Here is a 16,153-nt window from a genome sequence, read left to right on the forward strand (position 1 = left end):
TTTTCAGGTGGTAGATATTTAGGGAAGGCAAATTCCACTAGTATAACTATGTCCTTTAGGATTATTTGTATCCTGCCCATGTAGGGCTGAAAGAACTGCATCATGATCTTTCCTACCATGTTACCTACAAACCTCTCCCCCAAAAAACCAACCCCCCAAAAAACCAACCCACTAAGCATTTATATGCACCTCAGTTTTGTGTTTGTTTGTTTTGGTGTGTGTGTGTATGCATTCACATCTCACTTCATTTTTATGCTTAGAATGTTTTTGTGAATTCGGAAATGAAGGTCCTGGGAGATAAAAATGACTTTGCCCAACAATTTAAAGGCAGAAAGCAGAACAAAACACAGGGCTTCTATGTATGGTTGTAAAAGTATGCCCTGCACAAGAACACTTGGCTGAGGGGGAAGGGGCTAAAATCTGTGTTTTAGCAACCAAACTATGAGGCCTTGGGGGCAGTGTCCAACCAGACTAATTCACACTAGGGCACCTGTGAACTACTGGGAGCCATGATAAAGGTTATCACTTTTTTTAATAGACCACACTGGCATAGATTCAGTGCACAAAGTTTTAAAAATTAAGCAAAGGGACCGAAAGATATGGTGTTTCCCTTTTCTATTACCCTTTAAATATACAAATTTACTTTAAGTACATTTTCATAACTTTAAATTATTTTTATAAACTTAAAATGAACTCTGACACAGGACTGTAGTAAACTAGAACACAAGCATACCTAACTTTATACAACAGATGTATTAATGAAAAGTTATGCAGAGATAAAAACTATGTCATGTATTTCCTCTTCAAGGTTTCAGTCTCAACAGCAACCAACTGACCTTTTTTTAAAGTCCAAACCAGCTCAACAACTCAGTTTAGTATTCCTGAGTGCTCAGGTGAATAAAAAACATTCCTTTTAAAAATAGAATATTTTTTAATGATAAAGGGAATATATTGTTTATTTCTATTATTCTGAGATTAAAATCAGATTGATCAGCCACTTCTTTGAGATGAATGTTTGTTGTCTCACTCTTATTTAGTGAGAAACAAATGGAGAAGGAAAAAAGAAAACAAAAAAACAGAAATGAAGAGCTCATTCAGATACCCTTGCTAAGTTTTTCCCTGGCTACTATAGTACTGTTCTGTATTATAGACCTCTTTAAATTTTCCTTCTCCATTATAATAGTTAAATAAATATAGAAAGATTAATTGTAAGTAAACAACAGTTGAAAACATACCAGGGAACTGGGCCATTTAAAGTAATTATGTGGTAAATTTTTTAGGTAAAGAATCATGTCCAGTTTATCAGGTTTCCCACCCAGCCTCATACTTCATTTAAATTTTACAAGTAGAGTTAAAGTAACTATTTTACAAATGGAGTTAATCAGTGTCCAGTACAGGCTTTGACCTCAAAGGCCACTCAAAGTTGAACAGAGGGATTGTGGCTATTTGTGAATTTTTACCTTCTCTGCAAGATTATAGAAAAAAATTATACGAAGACACTTGACTTTCAGGGACAAGCTGGAGATAATATCCATTAGAATGGGACTAAAATCAAACTTAATTTCATTGAGGTTTTCAAGTCATATTAAGAATCTCAAACATCTACGTAGGTAAAGGAGCAACTTTGACAGGGGAAAGGGTGGAAACAATTACAGCTTACTATTACTTCACCATGAAAGAGGTTAAGGAGATGAAAGAGGGTAAGCATATACCTACCTTTCTCAAACTTAGAAAAGGCAACTGACTTGAGGCTGCACTGATGACCTTTGCATGTTCCAATCAGCTCACCAGCTTTTACATCCCAAAATTTGGCTGTTTGATCACCTGCTGCTGTAACCTTTCAAAAATAAGGTTTCACAGTTTAATAAAGCAACCCTTTACCAGTGTTTACCCAGATCCCAATAAAATGAAAATCACTTACAAGCTTAAGTTCACCAGGGACCCAGGCCAGGTCAAAGACAGCATTCCAGTGAGCCATCCATTCTAAACAAAGAAAATGGTGAGTGTGAACTGTCTAAACTATGTCTTGTGGTAGCCATACCAATAGCAGTTGAAGTGCCTTGAAAGCTGTAGTGAAAAGATCAGTGGTCGGCACACTAAGGTCCATGGGCCAAAGAGAATTTGTGGACTTGCACACATAGCACATTCCCTTCATTACCTCATAAAACTACCGTTTGATATCAGATTGTTTTCCATAAGGGTATATATTCTCTAAAAGGGAATCTTTATGAAACATTCTCAAAAATCTTCATCATGCTCTCTGAATGAAGTTTAAAGTACTTTGGTTGACATTCAAAATTCTGCTCACTTTGGCTGTATCTCTTACTGTTCTCTGTATATCCTGTTCCAACCAAACTGGAGCGCTCCTTATATGCTCATTATATCCTATGGTTTCCTATCTCTAGGCCTTTACTAATGCTCTTCCCTCCACCTGGAGTGTCCTACTCCACCTCCATGGGTCTAAATACCACAGTCTGCCTCAAATGTCCCATCCTTCATGAAAAATTTTCCTCACCTTCTTTGATACGTAAGAGCTCTTTGTGACACCCGTGGCATTTTCTTTGTATTTCCTCTACATCAATAGCCTTTGCTTTGCTTTAGTTATCTCAACACTTGACTTACTAGTTCCAAATTATTACCTTCCTAAGGTCAGTAGAACTTTGCCTTATGTGTGGAAGATGTCTGTTCAATATAAATATTTTAAAGCAACATTTCCCCACATTAAGTGTAATATAACAAATTTTAATTTTTTAAAAGAAAAACTGTTTTTAATCCTAAAATGTATTTTTCTTAACTTTCGGTAAAGGCTTTGCTGCCATTAACAGTTACTGACAGAAAGGCAGTCTACCATTTACTTTCAGCCTGGCCCCTAAACAGGCTTAATCAGAAGTGAGCATCACTGAGAATTTATTCAAATAGTAACTTCCTTGAGGCTTTATGAATTAAATATGTTCAAACAAATATTTTAGACCCCGACTTACCTTTGACGCACTTCTTTCTACTGGTTTGTGATTCTGTGTTATATAACCTAACGAAGCCTTCTTCATTGGCAACTGCTAGTATATGCTCCATATTGGGAGCTAAATAAGAAATAAAGAATAAAATATATAAAGAGTAACAAAAATATTTAAAGCTGAGTTTAAATCTATATAAACAACACAGTATAAATTAACTAAATAGATATAATCTATTTGAAAAGAGGTAAGATGATTCTACCCAAATAGCATCTGCTATGGTAGAGAGGTTTTTCTGAATAAAAGATGGCTTAAAATTTGCCATAATACCTAATTCAGTAAGTGACTCAAAAACACCAATCCTCAAATAATCTCTTATTTAAAGAAGGGCTGAATCAAGCATGGTAATTAAACAAAACAAAAGTGGTACTGGCCAAGAGCAAATAAAAGCATATGATATAGGCATGGCAAATAAAAGCATATGATACAGGCCACCAGCAGGCTGAACCTATTAATTTTATATTCCCTTTTCACAATTTTTTACTTTTCCTTTCTTAAACTTTTAACAGCAGGGACAAGTACTCTATTTCTGTTAATATGTTCCCCAATGCATTGTAGAAAGAGATAGATTCAAACAGGTCAAAAGGGGCAAAAGCTTTCATGATGGCTGAACCTTTGCAACCCTTTCCCGATATCAGTTATAAAAACAAACAAACAAAAAATGGTGCTATAAGAATCTTATCCCTTAGTAGAAATATGTAATTATGCACAGAGATTAAGAAAAGCCTATTTCATAAATAAGGGGAGAACAGTTATTAGAAAAACCTCTATCATCTATCTAATTTACTTTTTCTTGAAAGGGAGACACCCCAAGATATTTTCCCTCTGAAGAGTGAAATAGATCACTTCTGACCAAACCTAGCTAATACAGTAGTTCGCTTACCAGAAGAGAAGGTGCATCCAAAAGGAGGAACTGGAGCTCCTGTTTCTCCATAAGAAGTGTGCTCATCATTATAGTTGCACTGATAACCAGTAAGAAGGGACTGTAGAGGGTACTGTGAAGACCATCCTAAGGTAAGACAAAATTCCTTATAGAGTTCCAATATATCACATTTCAGTACTTTTAACAAATGCAGGGGTTATAAATTCATTTCTAAAAACTTTATAAACTTAAGTATAGATCCACTCATTATCCATGGCCCTCTAGAACAGTTTCAGGTATTTTCCTAAGGGGTCCTAAGGAAAAAATGAAAGAGCACTCTCAGCTTCTGGTGAAATACAGCTTTGGGCTTATCATCTTAAATGGAGACTCCTGCTAATACATTTAAGACTGCAAGAAACAAGTGGCCTTTGCACATTAGAAAAGATCTTACCCCTTCCCCCCACACTTTGGTGACAATCACAAAACACAACCACAAAGACTACCACAACGATTAAAACTGCCATTCTCGTCAATTAAAATTTTATGTTTTCAGAGTTTCTAAATCACTACTGCAAACTCAAGTTACTAGCAGCATAACTCATAAGCCAATGGTCAGAGAGTTAAAGGAAATAAGGTATGTCAATGTGCCTACTGTAGCCCCTAGTATACGAGAGAGGAAGAAATTCAGAGTGGAGGGAAAGTTTATTCCGCTTGAGTCAGAAAGCTGATGTGTACTATGGTCCTAAAATAGTAAACCATCTTGATTTATCATTTTGATATGTGGGTCAACATATTTTAAATATATAAAAGAAACATTCATTCAATATATAGTTACTGAGAACCAAATGTTTAGTAAGCATGGGAGGAAACAATGAAGTTACAATCTAGAGAGCTGTCTAAATAATTAACAAACACTCTTATACTTTAGGGTACTTTCAATTCTCACTTTTCATTAAAAAAATACCATTTGGAGAACACATCTTAGCCTGATATAACCTCAGACAAATCTGGTTTTGCATGTTCATAGAAATAACCTGAAGAAATGCAAATGAGGCAAATAAATTCAATCCAGATTTAGTAATTATTCCTGGGAGTATTACCTTAAGGCCAGATACGATTGTAAACAAGCCATTAAAGACCACTAAATGAAGAATATGAATACAATAATTAGTTATGTGGTGGAGTTCACAAATATCCATCTACAGAATGAATTTTAAAACAAAAGCCTCATGGCTTTCCTGGTGGCGCAGTGGTTGAGTCTGCCTGCTAATACAGGGGACACGGGTTCGATCCCTGGTCTGGGAAGATCCCACATGCCGCGGAGCAACTAGTCCACTGAGCCACAACTACTGAGCCTGCGCGTCTGGAGCCTGTGCTGCACAACAAGAGAGGCCGCGATAGTGAGAGCCCTGCGCACCGCGATGAAGAGTGGCCCCTGCCTGCCACAACTAGAGAAAGCCCGGGCACAGAAACAAAGACCCAACACAGCAAAAATAAATAAAAATAAACGTAATAAACTCCTACCCCCAACATCTTAAAAAAAAAAACCCCAAAACCAAAAAAACCCAAAAGCCTCTGTTCTAAAGTTATATAAACATACACTCGTAGTTTGGGATTAAAAAAAAACAAAACAAAAAACTAATGATCACATTCATGAATTCAAAAGGAATCTTGAACAATTTAAGTGGAACTGAAGATGATAAGCTCTGGAGACCTAAATTCTTTACAACTAAACAGTGACCCCTCAACTCTGTCTCACTGCCTATAAACTATATCCAAACACCAACACATGGCCTAATGTGGCTTAGTAACTGGTCCCTATTTACCCCTCCACCTCTGTGATTGTGACAACACACACTTCATGGACAAGCCCCGTAAGCTATTTTTGAATCCTTATTGTTCTATTCTGTTTCCAACATGAGCTTGTAATGCTTTCCCTCACAACACTCATTTGGAAAAGCCAATTATTTCTTCAATGCACAACTTAAGCCCCTGGGGTTACATGCAGATTTTTCAAGGAGAATGAGAGCTGTCAGAGAACTAATTTCCAGATACTCAACTTCCACATATATATGTATTTCTAAAACTGACCTGTCTACAATGTGCAGGTTGAAGCTTTTCCCCCTCTTCATCACTACCTTTCTTCTACTTTTCAAAAGAAAGGCATTTCCATGACCCAATCTTATACCTTGCGTTGACTCAAGGTACAAAAACTCCTGGGACCCCGTTAAGAGACAACTGGATAACTCCTTTAATAAAGGCATCATAAACACCCAAATCCATCTCTTTAAAACATAGACTTTCAATAAATTTTTTTTGCTTATTTATTTAAATTAGTAATCCATATTGTTTTGATCAACGACATACTAAAAATAGTAATAAGTCAACCCAGAAGAAGCTTTTAACACTTAGAGCTTTATGATCACAGAAAACATCAATTTAAACATAGTTTTTTACACAGAGAAATAAGATAGCGTGATCAATAAAATGAGTTTTCAAGCTTAAAATCAAATCACATTAGGATAAATTCTGTGGGAGAAATAAAGTGGTAATAAGCTCAAGGGGAAAAAACAACTATGTAGAATATCTAGCAGTTAGAATTAGTTCATACTTTTTAAAAATGATTGATGTGATTATTAAATCACTACAGTATTTACAGTCTATTAGATACATTTTAAAGACTGATGTAGCAGTAGCATTTTTATTTAAAAAGGTCATCACTTGGGCTTCCCTGGTGGCACAGTGGTTGAGAGTCCGCCTGCCGATGCAGGGGACACGGGTTCGTGCCCCGGTCCGGGAAGATCCCACATGCTGCAGAGCGGCTGGGCCCGTGAGCCATGGCCGCTGAGCCTGCGTGTCGGGAGCCTGTGCTCTGCAACGGGAGAGGCCACAACAGGGAGAGGCCCGCGCACCGCAAAAAAAAAAAAAAAAAAAAAAAAAAAAAAAAAAAAGTCATCACTCACAATATGGCCAGAGATGACATCCTTTGCATCTGTTTAAACTTATGATAACTTTCAGATACCAATTTAAAAATACACAGAAGAGTAATCAGTTTCCATTTCAGAAAGATCATTGGCAGCAATGTGGAGGATAAACTGGAAAGAGGGAGACTAAGAGGCCATTTGGGAGACTTGTTACAGTTCAGACAAGAACATATTATGGCCCAACCTAGGGAAATAGAATGGTAAGTATAGGACAGATCCAAGATATGGTGAAGAGGCAAAATCAGTGGGGATACCGAGGAGGAAGGATTAGAGATTTTAAGGGGACTTTTCTGAATGCGTTATCTTGAGGAAAATGGAGGAATTCTGATTGACTCTCAGGTTTCTGACTGTGAAGACCAGTTTAAAATAATGAGACCATTTCCTAAAATAGGTAATATAGCAGGTTTGGGGAAAAAGTGAGTTCGGTTTTGGGTATTTGAGTTTGAGATGCTTACAGGACTGACCATCTGGATGAAGATGCTCATACAACTCTTACAGGAATGGATGTAAAGTATAGGGAATGGAAGGTTGCAGGTAGTAGTGAAAAAACCCTGGTTACAGTTATGATCACCCATGGGAGTAGGTAGAAATAGAAAAGGGGCCTAGGATGGAACACCCTCATGGAAGGCAAAGAAGAAGATGGTCCTATGAAGTTCAATGCATTATATATAACAATGAATGAATTTCAGTGCCTAACACATAACAATGCATGAGTATTTGGGGGCTCAGGGTAGGCTGTCTCAAAACATGCCACAATGGCATATTGATTATTTTGCATTGAAGTTGCTTGAGAAGCAGCTGATGCAAGAAGGAAACTCTGACCTCCCTGTCTCCCTGAAAAGCAGGAAATAAATCTCTTATGAAAGGTGCACTCCTTGCAACTGGAGGTAGAAGGACATCCTAACACGTCAGAGATAGGGAATTCAGAGCCAAGAGGCCTGTGTAAACAAACCTTGTTACTTCTTTTATTTTACTACCTGAAGCCCAAACTCTGTTTAGATTCTTCACTTAGTAAGCATCCCAAACCTAAGTTTCTTTGTCCTGTCAATTCCTCACAAACTTATTGGTTTTTTTTTCTGTCTGAAAAGTATAAAAGCTGCCTTGCTTTGGCCATTTCCTAGTCCCATTTCTATGAGACCTCCATGTACATGAATTAAAATTTGTTTTTCTCTTGCTAATCTGTCTTGTGTCAATTTTATTAGTCCAGCCATAAATACTCAAGAGGGGTAGAGGGGAAAATTTACCCCTCTCTGATAAGTATTTGTGAATTAGAGAGAAAAGGGAAGCAGACAGAATGTACAATTAGGAGAAAATCTGTTACAAAACAAAGGCTACAGAGCTTGCTCCAAGTCACACAGATTAAGTAAGGAGTGGAGGTGGAATTAAACCTCAGGAAGTTTAACTCCAAAGACAGAGATCATAACTACCATGCTGTACTGACACTCATGACAGAGGATAGAGAAGTATCTTAAGCAAGGTCACAGGAGAGACAGAAAGAGAAGCATTTAGAGTATAATTTAAAGACTGTCTAAGAGGTAAGGATGGTTGGGTTTTAGACTGGAGGCAGGAAGTGGAGGAACTACTCCCCAGTCTCCTTCTCAATATCCTTCTCCTTAAATACAAAAAGTTCACTTCTCGCATTACTTTCTTTCTGTTTTTCACATGGTTTCAAGCAGAAAGACCTAGTCCATCTTTAAATGAATGAGATTTCATTTGCAGCCAAGCTTAGTGTGGGTAGTAATACCCTTATCAGAAACTTACCAGAAGGTTTCAGGTTGACACCCAAACCTAAGCTCAAAATTCTTACTGCCAATGTTTTAACCTAAGGAACTTCAAGAACTGGAGAGAATAAATCAGATATCTATACACCAACATGGAAGTATTTCCAAGTTTTACCGTTAAAGAAACAAAACATTTTTATCCCATTTCTGTAAATAACAATACTTATTACCTCTGGCACTGAAGAACATTTGGAATAAAATACTTCAGTCTATTAATAATGGTCATTTCTGGGAAATGTGCTTATGGACATTTTTCGCTCTATAACTACGAGTTTTTATGCTCATGTATTAATCAGGAGGAAAAAATTCTGACCATGCTAGAAGCAGATGTTCTGTCTTCTCTGCTTGACTGAGTTCTTTAACAGCGGGTCATAGTCACTGGTATATATAGCAAAGAGTAGGGCTCACTAAGGTTCCACAACAAATGAATGAATTAATCAATGAATACGAGTCTTGACGATCTCACATAGCTGTTGAGAAAACCACACATACTCCCATGAACGCGTTTTCCAGTTAATGTGCAAAACAGACATAGCCATAATGGAGGCCAGTTAACTCAGCGTCCCTCCCTCCGTCAGCCTACACTAAAATTGAAAAAATCCCGATTACGACTAAAAGTGTCTCGAGAGCACGAAAGTGCAGCTTTCTTCAGTACTCTTCGCTAACACGAACTCACTCTGCCTGTGGGAGAACCCGGAGGCTGGGAAACAGAACTGGAGTCGGCGATGGTCTGAGGTGTTGTTCGGGGGGAGGTGAATCCCGCCGGCAAGAGGCAGAGGTTAGGGCCGTTACTCACCATTTCTCGGGACGCCAAACTGGGGCTGGCGGAGTACCGAATTGAAGAGCATCTGGGCCGGAGGAAAACTTTCAACTGAGGGAAAAGCCGTGGAAATGCCCCCAGATTCAGCAGAAATCTTATGTGGCGTCCCTTAGAACACGACTAGTTATTGCCTCCAACTCCCGCCACCGTAAGCCCCGGCCACCAAACTCCCCGCCAAACTGACGTCACGCCCTCTGATTGGCTCCCGTCGCGGCGTCCGGGCGCGTCCGAGTCACTTCCCCCTTCGAATCCCCGCCTCCTTTTCTCCCAGCCGCGGGAACCTAGAGTTCCTGAGCTCCCTGAGCGCCTGCGCGGGGGGCCGCAGAGGCGCTGGCGAACGGCGGGGAGACCAGGGCGCATGCGTAACACGGCTTGACAGAGCGCGGAGGAAAAATCCGCGAGAAGGTGGTGGAAGAAGATGGCGGTGCTGGGGCTGAGTTTGCGATCTTTCTGAATAGGCTACTCGAGTAACTATTCGGGTCATGGCGTCAAACTCAACTAAGTCTTTTCTGGCAGATGCCGGGTATGGCGAACAGGAGCTGGATGCTAACTCTGCCCTTATGGAATTAGACAAAGGTATTCGAAAGAGCGGGCTGAGCGGGTGAAACGCATGTGGGGGAAAGTGGCGCCCCCCGGCGGTGGTAGCCTCGGGAGAAGCCGGGAAGGCGCATGCGCCTGTCTTCCCTGGGCGGGGGCGGGGGCGGAGACGGGCGCGGGCGCCAGTGCCAAGTTCTTTTGGTGAGTCCAGGGCTTTTTACGCTTTGCGAGATTGCCGGGAGATTGCAGTGTTGCTAGGTTGGTCTCGTACAGGTGAAAAAGTAGCGAGTGGGGCCGTTTTGACCACTTGAGCGCACAGTCTCCCGATTTTCCAAGTAGTTTCTAAAAATTGTAAGTTGAAATTGTGAAATTATTTTTCAATATGTTTAGTTGAGACCAGGTCTTCACCAGGAGTGCTGAATAATAATCTTGCACCGACTTATAACGATTCATTTGATTTCTGTAATTCTTACCTGCCAGTTATTAGGCAGGTTAAAAATAGGGCCAAGACCATCCGAAAATTAGAGCCCCTGCTCATTCTCTGCAGACGGATTCCACGAGTTCTATTTCCTTATGGGAGTTGGAGTGGTGGGAGCTTGGTGTAGTAGTAGGAGCTTTGGATAGACTGAGTTGAATTCTCATATTGTTCATTTTATGATCCTGGACAGGTCACCTAAGTTAACCTAACGTTGGTTTTTTTTCTGTGTAAAGTGGGTAAAATACCACTGAGCTAGCAAGATTGTTGTAAATATTGTGATCTAATGGTATGCAAAAGAAGCCTTTATTAAATGCAAAAGATGTCTTTCTTAGATATGGATATGGGAGGCAAGGGCAGATACTTGTCAGTAAAGAACTCAAGTACTAAAATGAAACCTTTGTTTTCAGTGTACTTAAATGATTTTTATTGAATGGGGGAACCATTTTGTCACCTGTATACAGTTAATTTTTAATTAACTACAACCAGTGTGTAATATATTAGGAACTAGAGGTTAGAAGGATTTTTCTTAAAGTCCACTTGAGCCACTTCTCAGCTCTCCGACTTGGACACTATCTTATACTTTTTGGGGGCTCTTTATTTTGTTTGTTTTTTAACCTGTAAACATTTACAGTGGGTTCGTCTAGATAAGAGTTTCTCAGACTTTTTAAAAAAGCTTTTAACTCCTTTTGATCAACATAAAAATGCCACAGCACTCCAATGAGATATTCCTTTGGTTGAGTCACAGTTCTTTAGTGCAGGTCTATCAGCCAAGAAAATGATGTTGAGCTTTGATTTCTCAACAAATCTATGGGGACTTTTTCCTCTAAAATATAAATTCATAACATTAAATGTGTTTTTTATACACTACATAATCTTTTCCTCCCCATTCTGATATTTCCTTCCTTATTACCCTCTTAAGAGTTGCAGGTCTGGATATCTAATATTCCTCCTAATTCTATAAAGACATTTTCTACCACTGTGGTCCAGGTGGACTCATCCCATAATGACAGTAGAGCAGTGGTGTGGAACAGAATTGGGATGGGACTTTGAAGAAATGAGAAATCTAGAATTGTTTAATTCCGAAAAACTTGAAGTTGTAGTAAGAAAAAATATAACACAATTTTTCCTTCTTAAAAATTGAAATAGGAATATTTCAGATCTGTAAGAAATATATAGGTGGCTACTGAGTGTAAACCAGGTTTCTGTCCTAGATACTAAGTGATGGTGTTAAATCCTCCCAGCAGTGCCTTGGGTGAGTATTTTACAGGTAGAATTTGATGTGGGTTACTTGAATGCATGGATGCTCCACAGATACTGAGGGACTACTGTAGTGAGGAGGCAATTATATCAGTAACAATCCAGGGAAAAGAGAATAGTGGCTTGGGCCAGGGTGGTTACAGTGAGGCTGTGTGAAATGCTGAGATTCTGTATATATTTTGAAGGTAGAGCCAACCAAAGCAGCTAATGAATTGGATGAGAATGTGAGAGTTAGGTGGTCAGGAGAAACTCAGAGGTTTTTGGTCTGAGCTACTGGAAGTATGTATTGCCATTTACTGAGTGGATTAAAATCAGATCAGTTTGAGACTGTTAAATTTGAGATGTCTCTTAGACATCCAGATGGAGATGTTGGGTAGGCAGTTAGATATACGGATGTGATACTTGAACTCTATTATAAAGAAATATCTGTAGCACTAGTGTCAAGAAATACACTTGGGAAATGGTGCCATTTTTAACCTGTTATATGTTTATAACCATTGCACTTTGTTCCGAGCATTTTGAGCAAGCATGGTAGTAAGCAACTTGTTTCTGATCTCTCTAGGAATAAATGGATGCTCTTTTAAAGCTGACTTAACTCTGTTCATTTAGGATGTAGTTAGTAACACAGGAAAATCATCATTCATATAATAGCCATTAAGTCATTCAACAAATATTTACTGATCATCTACACTGCTTTAGGCACTCAGACTTGGGGCTATATTAGTGAACAAAACAGCTTTAAGAAGCTCACATGAGGCAGACAGGGCTAGATCAAATATGGCCTTGTTAGGACAAGAAGTTTGGATTTATGCAAAGTGCATTGGGAAAACATTGAAAGTTTTTAAGCAGAGGACTGACATGGATTGGTTTACATTTTTGAAGGTCACTTTAGGTCCTATGTAGAGGTTTTTTTGCCTTCCCTTTTTTAAAGTTTTAAGCTGATAACCATGCTGCCTGAGCTATGAGACAAAGCAGAGTTAAGTGTCAAATCAAGTATAACTTATGTATATATGGCACATTTCATAATCATTTCTATAATATAGGCATTACAAAGGACATATCTCCCATAATTTACTCAGTGTAACTTTCACTAATGTAACTTCTACAGTCAGTCTAAAGATTTTTAAGTCAGCTGATGGGAAGTTGTCCCAGTAATTTAGGAAAACTTATGCACATCTCCTTCACCCTGGTTGAAAAGGAGAGTCTACCTTAAATGACATCACTCAGCCTATCTGCTTTCTGTAAGGTTGGCCTTGTGGTGGGGATGAGATTCAAGAGCAATGGGGAAGAGAGTGGTTTCTCTTTCTTGCACCTGGGCAATGAGAAGGGAGGAAATGTAGGGGGTGGAGTTGCTGTCTGAGGTGTTGGTGAACTTAATGTTGCATGGAAAACTTGATGGTATGTTCAATGAAAAAATTAATTATGAAATAGAAAATTGATGTAAATCAGGACAACTATCTGTTTTCCCTTAGATGCTGTCACTTCACCTATGTTCCAAAACATCTGAATTCTTAGACTGTGGAAGAGACCACAAGTTGCTTTTACTCTGTCCATATTGGCACCGATGTAGTTGGTATTATGATAAACAAATATGAGGCCCTGTGAGTATCCCCATATCCCCTACTAAAGAGGGAGGTCTCTGCAGCCAAGTTTGTACCAGGTGACTAATTCCAGGCCATAAGTGATTCAGAAGCAGACATGTGACCCACACTGAGTCAATCAAGTTCTTTCTCTTGAGAATCTGTACTACCAGACCAAACTTAGTGTGGCAGTATTGAGAACTGGACCTGTAAGATCATGTAGAATTAAGGTCAGACTCTTAAAGCCACATAAAAACCAGCATAAAGGACTGATTCTTAAAGCCTGGCTGGTGATCCCTTGATGGACTATGAACTGATCCAAAAATCCAAGGCCCTTTAGTTCTTACTGAAATCCATAGACTCATTTTAACATATGGCTAAAAGCTATTATCTTGTAACTTACAAAGTAAGTTATTAAATATTCCTAAAAGTTGGTATTCATAAAATTAATTTATGATTCTAAATCAGTATTCTTTGTGCATATTGCACAATATTGCATACATGCTCACCATGTATATTTGCAGATTCTAAAGTTCAGGGGAAGGATGCTTTATTATTAATGCATCATCAGTTGAATTGACTATCCTATTAGTTTGTTTTTATTCTTGCTTTTTAAATATAATTTACTGAGATGTTACTGTGATCAGTTTACTAAGCTGTGGGTTGTGAGATTGCCTTGGTATAATGTGTGGTGCATACTTGTGTTTGTATTTCTCCCCTACCCACCTCATTTTTTTTTTTTTTTTTTTTTTTTTTGGCCTTACGCGGGCCTCTCACTGTTGTGGCCTCTCCCGTTGCGGAGCACAGGCTCCGGACGTGCAGGCTCAGTGGCCATGGCTCATGGGCCTAGGCGCTCTGCGACATGTGGGATCTTCCCAGACCGGGGCATGAACCCGTGTCCCCTGCATCGGCAGCCGGGCTGTCAACCACTGCACCACCAGGGAAGCCCCCCACCTCTTTTTTAATGAATAGACTTTAAGATGTTATGGTTTAAGATGTTAGGGTATTATGGTTCCATTTTGAATCATTCTCACCCTTTAGCTAAAGCAAATGTATACAACAAATTCTCCTAAAATGTGCTTGCATAGTAGTGTGTGTTAGCAGTGTTCTTTGTAGTGGATACATATTGGTGGTCACTTAGCATCTCGTGAACAGTCTATACTTGAGGAATGGCCCACACCACAATCACTGTCTCATCAAGGTGGAAGCAAAAGCTCACTTTCCTAGTTTCCCTTTTAAGAGTGCAGGAGAGAATTCCCTGGCTGTCCAGTGGTTAGGACTCCATGCCCTCACTGCCAAGGGCCCAGGTTCAATCCCTGGTTGGGGAACTAAGATCCCCACAAGTGGTGTGGCCAAAAAAAAAAAAAGCACAGGATGTGAACTAGGCTCTGCCAATCAGACAAATCTCCAGGCTCTGTGATTTAGTTTAGAGATGCAAGAAGGCAGAGTTGAAGAGTGCTTGCAGTTTCCTTGGCAGCAGCAGTGGCTTCAGTGTCCGTAGTGTACAGTAGTAGCAGCAATGGCTACTACATTCCTAGATGATAAGAGAGCTAATTCTAGCATCTGGTGCTTGCCAGCAACAATAGTTTACCTCATTTAATCAGTTTGGCAGTGTGGAGTTAGGTGTTCTTAGGAGTTTTGTGTTGAAACTGCTTATTACTTTAATAAACACTCAATAAAAACTCATTTCCTGCCTAATCAGTCAGAGTTAGCTTCTGTTGCTTGCAGCTAAGAACTCTGAGTGATACATGCTACCTAGAAATGTATGCTATTTTGAAAACTTGATTGATGTATCACAAATCCCAAGTTTACCATAATTTATGTTATTTCTCTTCAATTCCTTGGAATTTGTCATCCCTCAGAGTTATACAACTCTGAAGTCCCATTCAGATATCTTTTCTTTAATCTTAACCTCTGTCCTCTAGTTGCTTGCTAGAAATGCATTTTAGCATAATAATTAGGACCAGATTGCCAGGATTTGAATTCCATCTCTGCCATTTATTAGCCCTTGTTTCTTAGGCAAGTCGCTTAACTATTCTTTACCTGTGTCCTCATCTTTAAAATGGGAATTATTGAATAATACCTAACTTCTGTGAGTATAGTGAGAGCTTAATACATGTAAAATGTTTACTAGAGTATCTGGCACAGAATAAGCACTTACTATGCATCATCATCATCATCATCATGATTAACTGCTATTTTAACCTTTCTTTATTTTCATTCAGACCTCAGTATAGTCATCTCTCTACTTCCCTTACCTCTCAATCCCTTTGTGTTTTTACTTCTTTATCCAGCTTAGATTTTTTGGTTCCTCATTTCATTAATTTCATTAAGTTTCTTACCAGTACTTTAAATTCTCATCCAAGGTTCTATTTTAGTCATGTGTGCCCACAGGCAGCCAAAAATTGCTGGAGGAAGTCATAAAACTTGGTATGTGGCTATTATCAGAAATGACACAAACCCAAACTGGCCTTCAACACAGACTTACAATACTACAATGTTTCTTTAGTCAGGATTCTCCCACCTTCTTTAGTGACATTTCAGATCTTTAAATTTTCAAAAAAAACCCCCAAACCCCAGAAATCCTGGGTTTTATGTGGAATCTCATTTCATTTTTAATATTTGACAATGAATTCAAAACTTCTGAAAACATTGTATCATAAAATTACTCTGAGGGCCAGATTCAGCAGCCTACTAGTTTTCAGTCAAATAATATTAAATGGCAGAGGATAGCTTGAGGATCTACTCGCCTTCCTTCTCAAAACAGCTAAATAGATGCCTGGGCCCCCACTGTAGAGATTTGGTAGGTTGGAGAGGAACCCTAGCATAGACATTTTTGA

The 16,153-nt window shown here is 39.0% G+C and overlaps 2 protein-coding genes across 4 annotated transcripts in view; one reads left to right on the plus strand and one right to left on the minus strand.

Annotated features, from left to right (window-relative positions):
• Positions 1–9,489, minus strand: part of DTL (denticleless E3 ubiquitin protein ligase homolog) — a 38,227-nt gene extending 28,738 nt beyond the window's left edge. Inside the window, exons 1-5 of the mRNA XM_059076091.2 lie at positions 9,438–9,489; positions 3,898–4,023; positions 2,982–3,080; positions 1,922–1,983; positions 1,717–1,837 (exon numbers count right to left, since the gene is read on the minus strand). Of these exons, the coding sequence (XP_058932074.1) occupies positions 1,717–1,837; positions 1,922–1,983; positions 2,982–3,080; positions 3,898–4,023; positions 9,438–9,489 (460 nt within the window). The remainder of the gene's footprint in view (positions 1–1,716; positions 1,838–1,921; positions 1,984–2,981; positions 3,081–3,897; positions 4,024–9,437) is intronic.
• Positions 9,490–9,718: 229 nt separating this feature from the next.
• The window catches only part of INTS7 (integrator complex subunit 7), an 88,826-nt gene continuing 82,391 nt past the window's right edge, over positions 9,719–16,153 (plus strand). The window contains exon 1 of one of the 3 annotated variants that reach the window (XM_059076073.2): positions 9,719–10,037. In XM_059076073.2, coding sequence (XP_058932056.1) covers positions 9,944–10,037 — 94 coding nt within the window. In that variant the 5' untranslated portion in view covers positions 9,719–9,943. Of the gene's footprint in view, positions 10,038–10,158; positions 10,200–16,153 lie in introns of those variants that run through there. The other 2 variants (XM_067032112.1, XM_067032115.1) reach the window with 2 other exon arrangements.

Source organism: Kogia breviceps, chromosome 1 (assembly GCF_026419965.1).
Source record: "Kogia breviceps isolate mKogBre1 chromosome 1, mKogBre1 haplotype 1, whole genome shotgun sequence".
In the NCBI taxonomy this organism is placed as follows: domain Eukaryota; kingdom Metazoa; phylum Chordata; class Mammalia; order Artiodactyla; family Physeteridae; genus Kogia; species Kogia breviceps.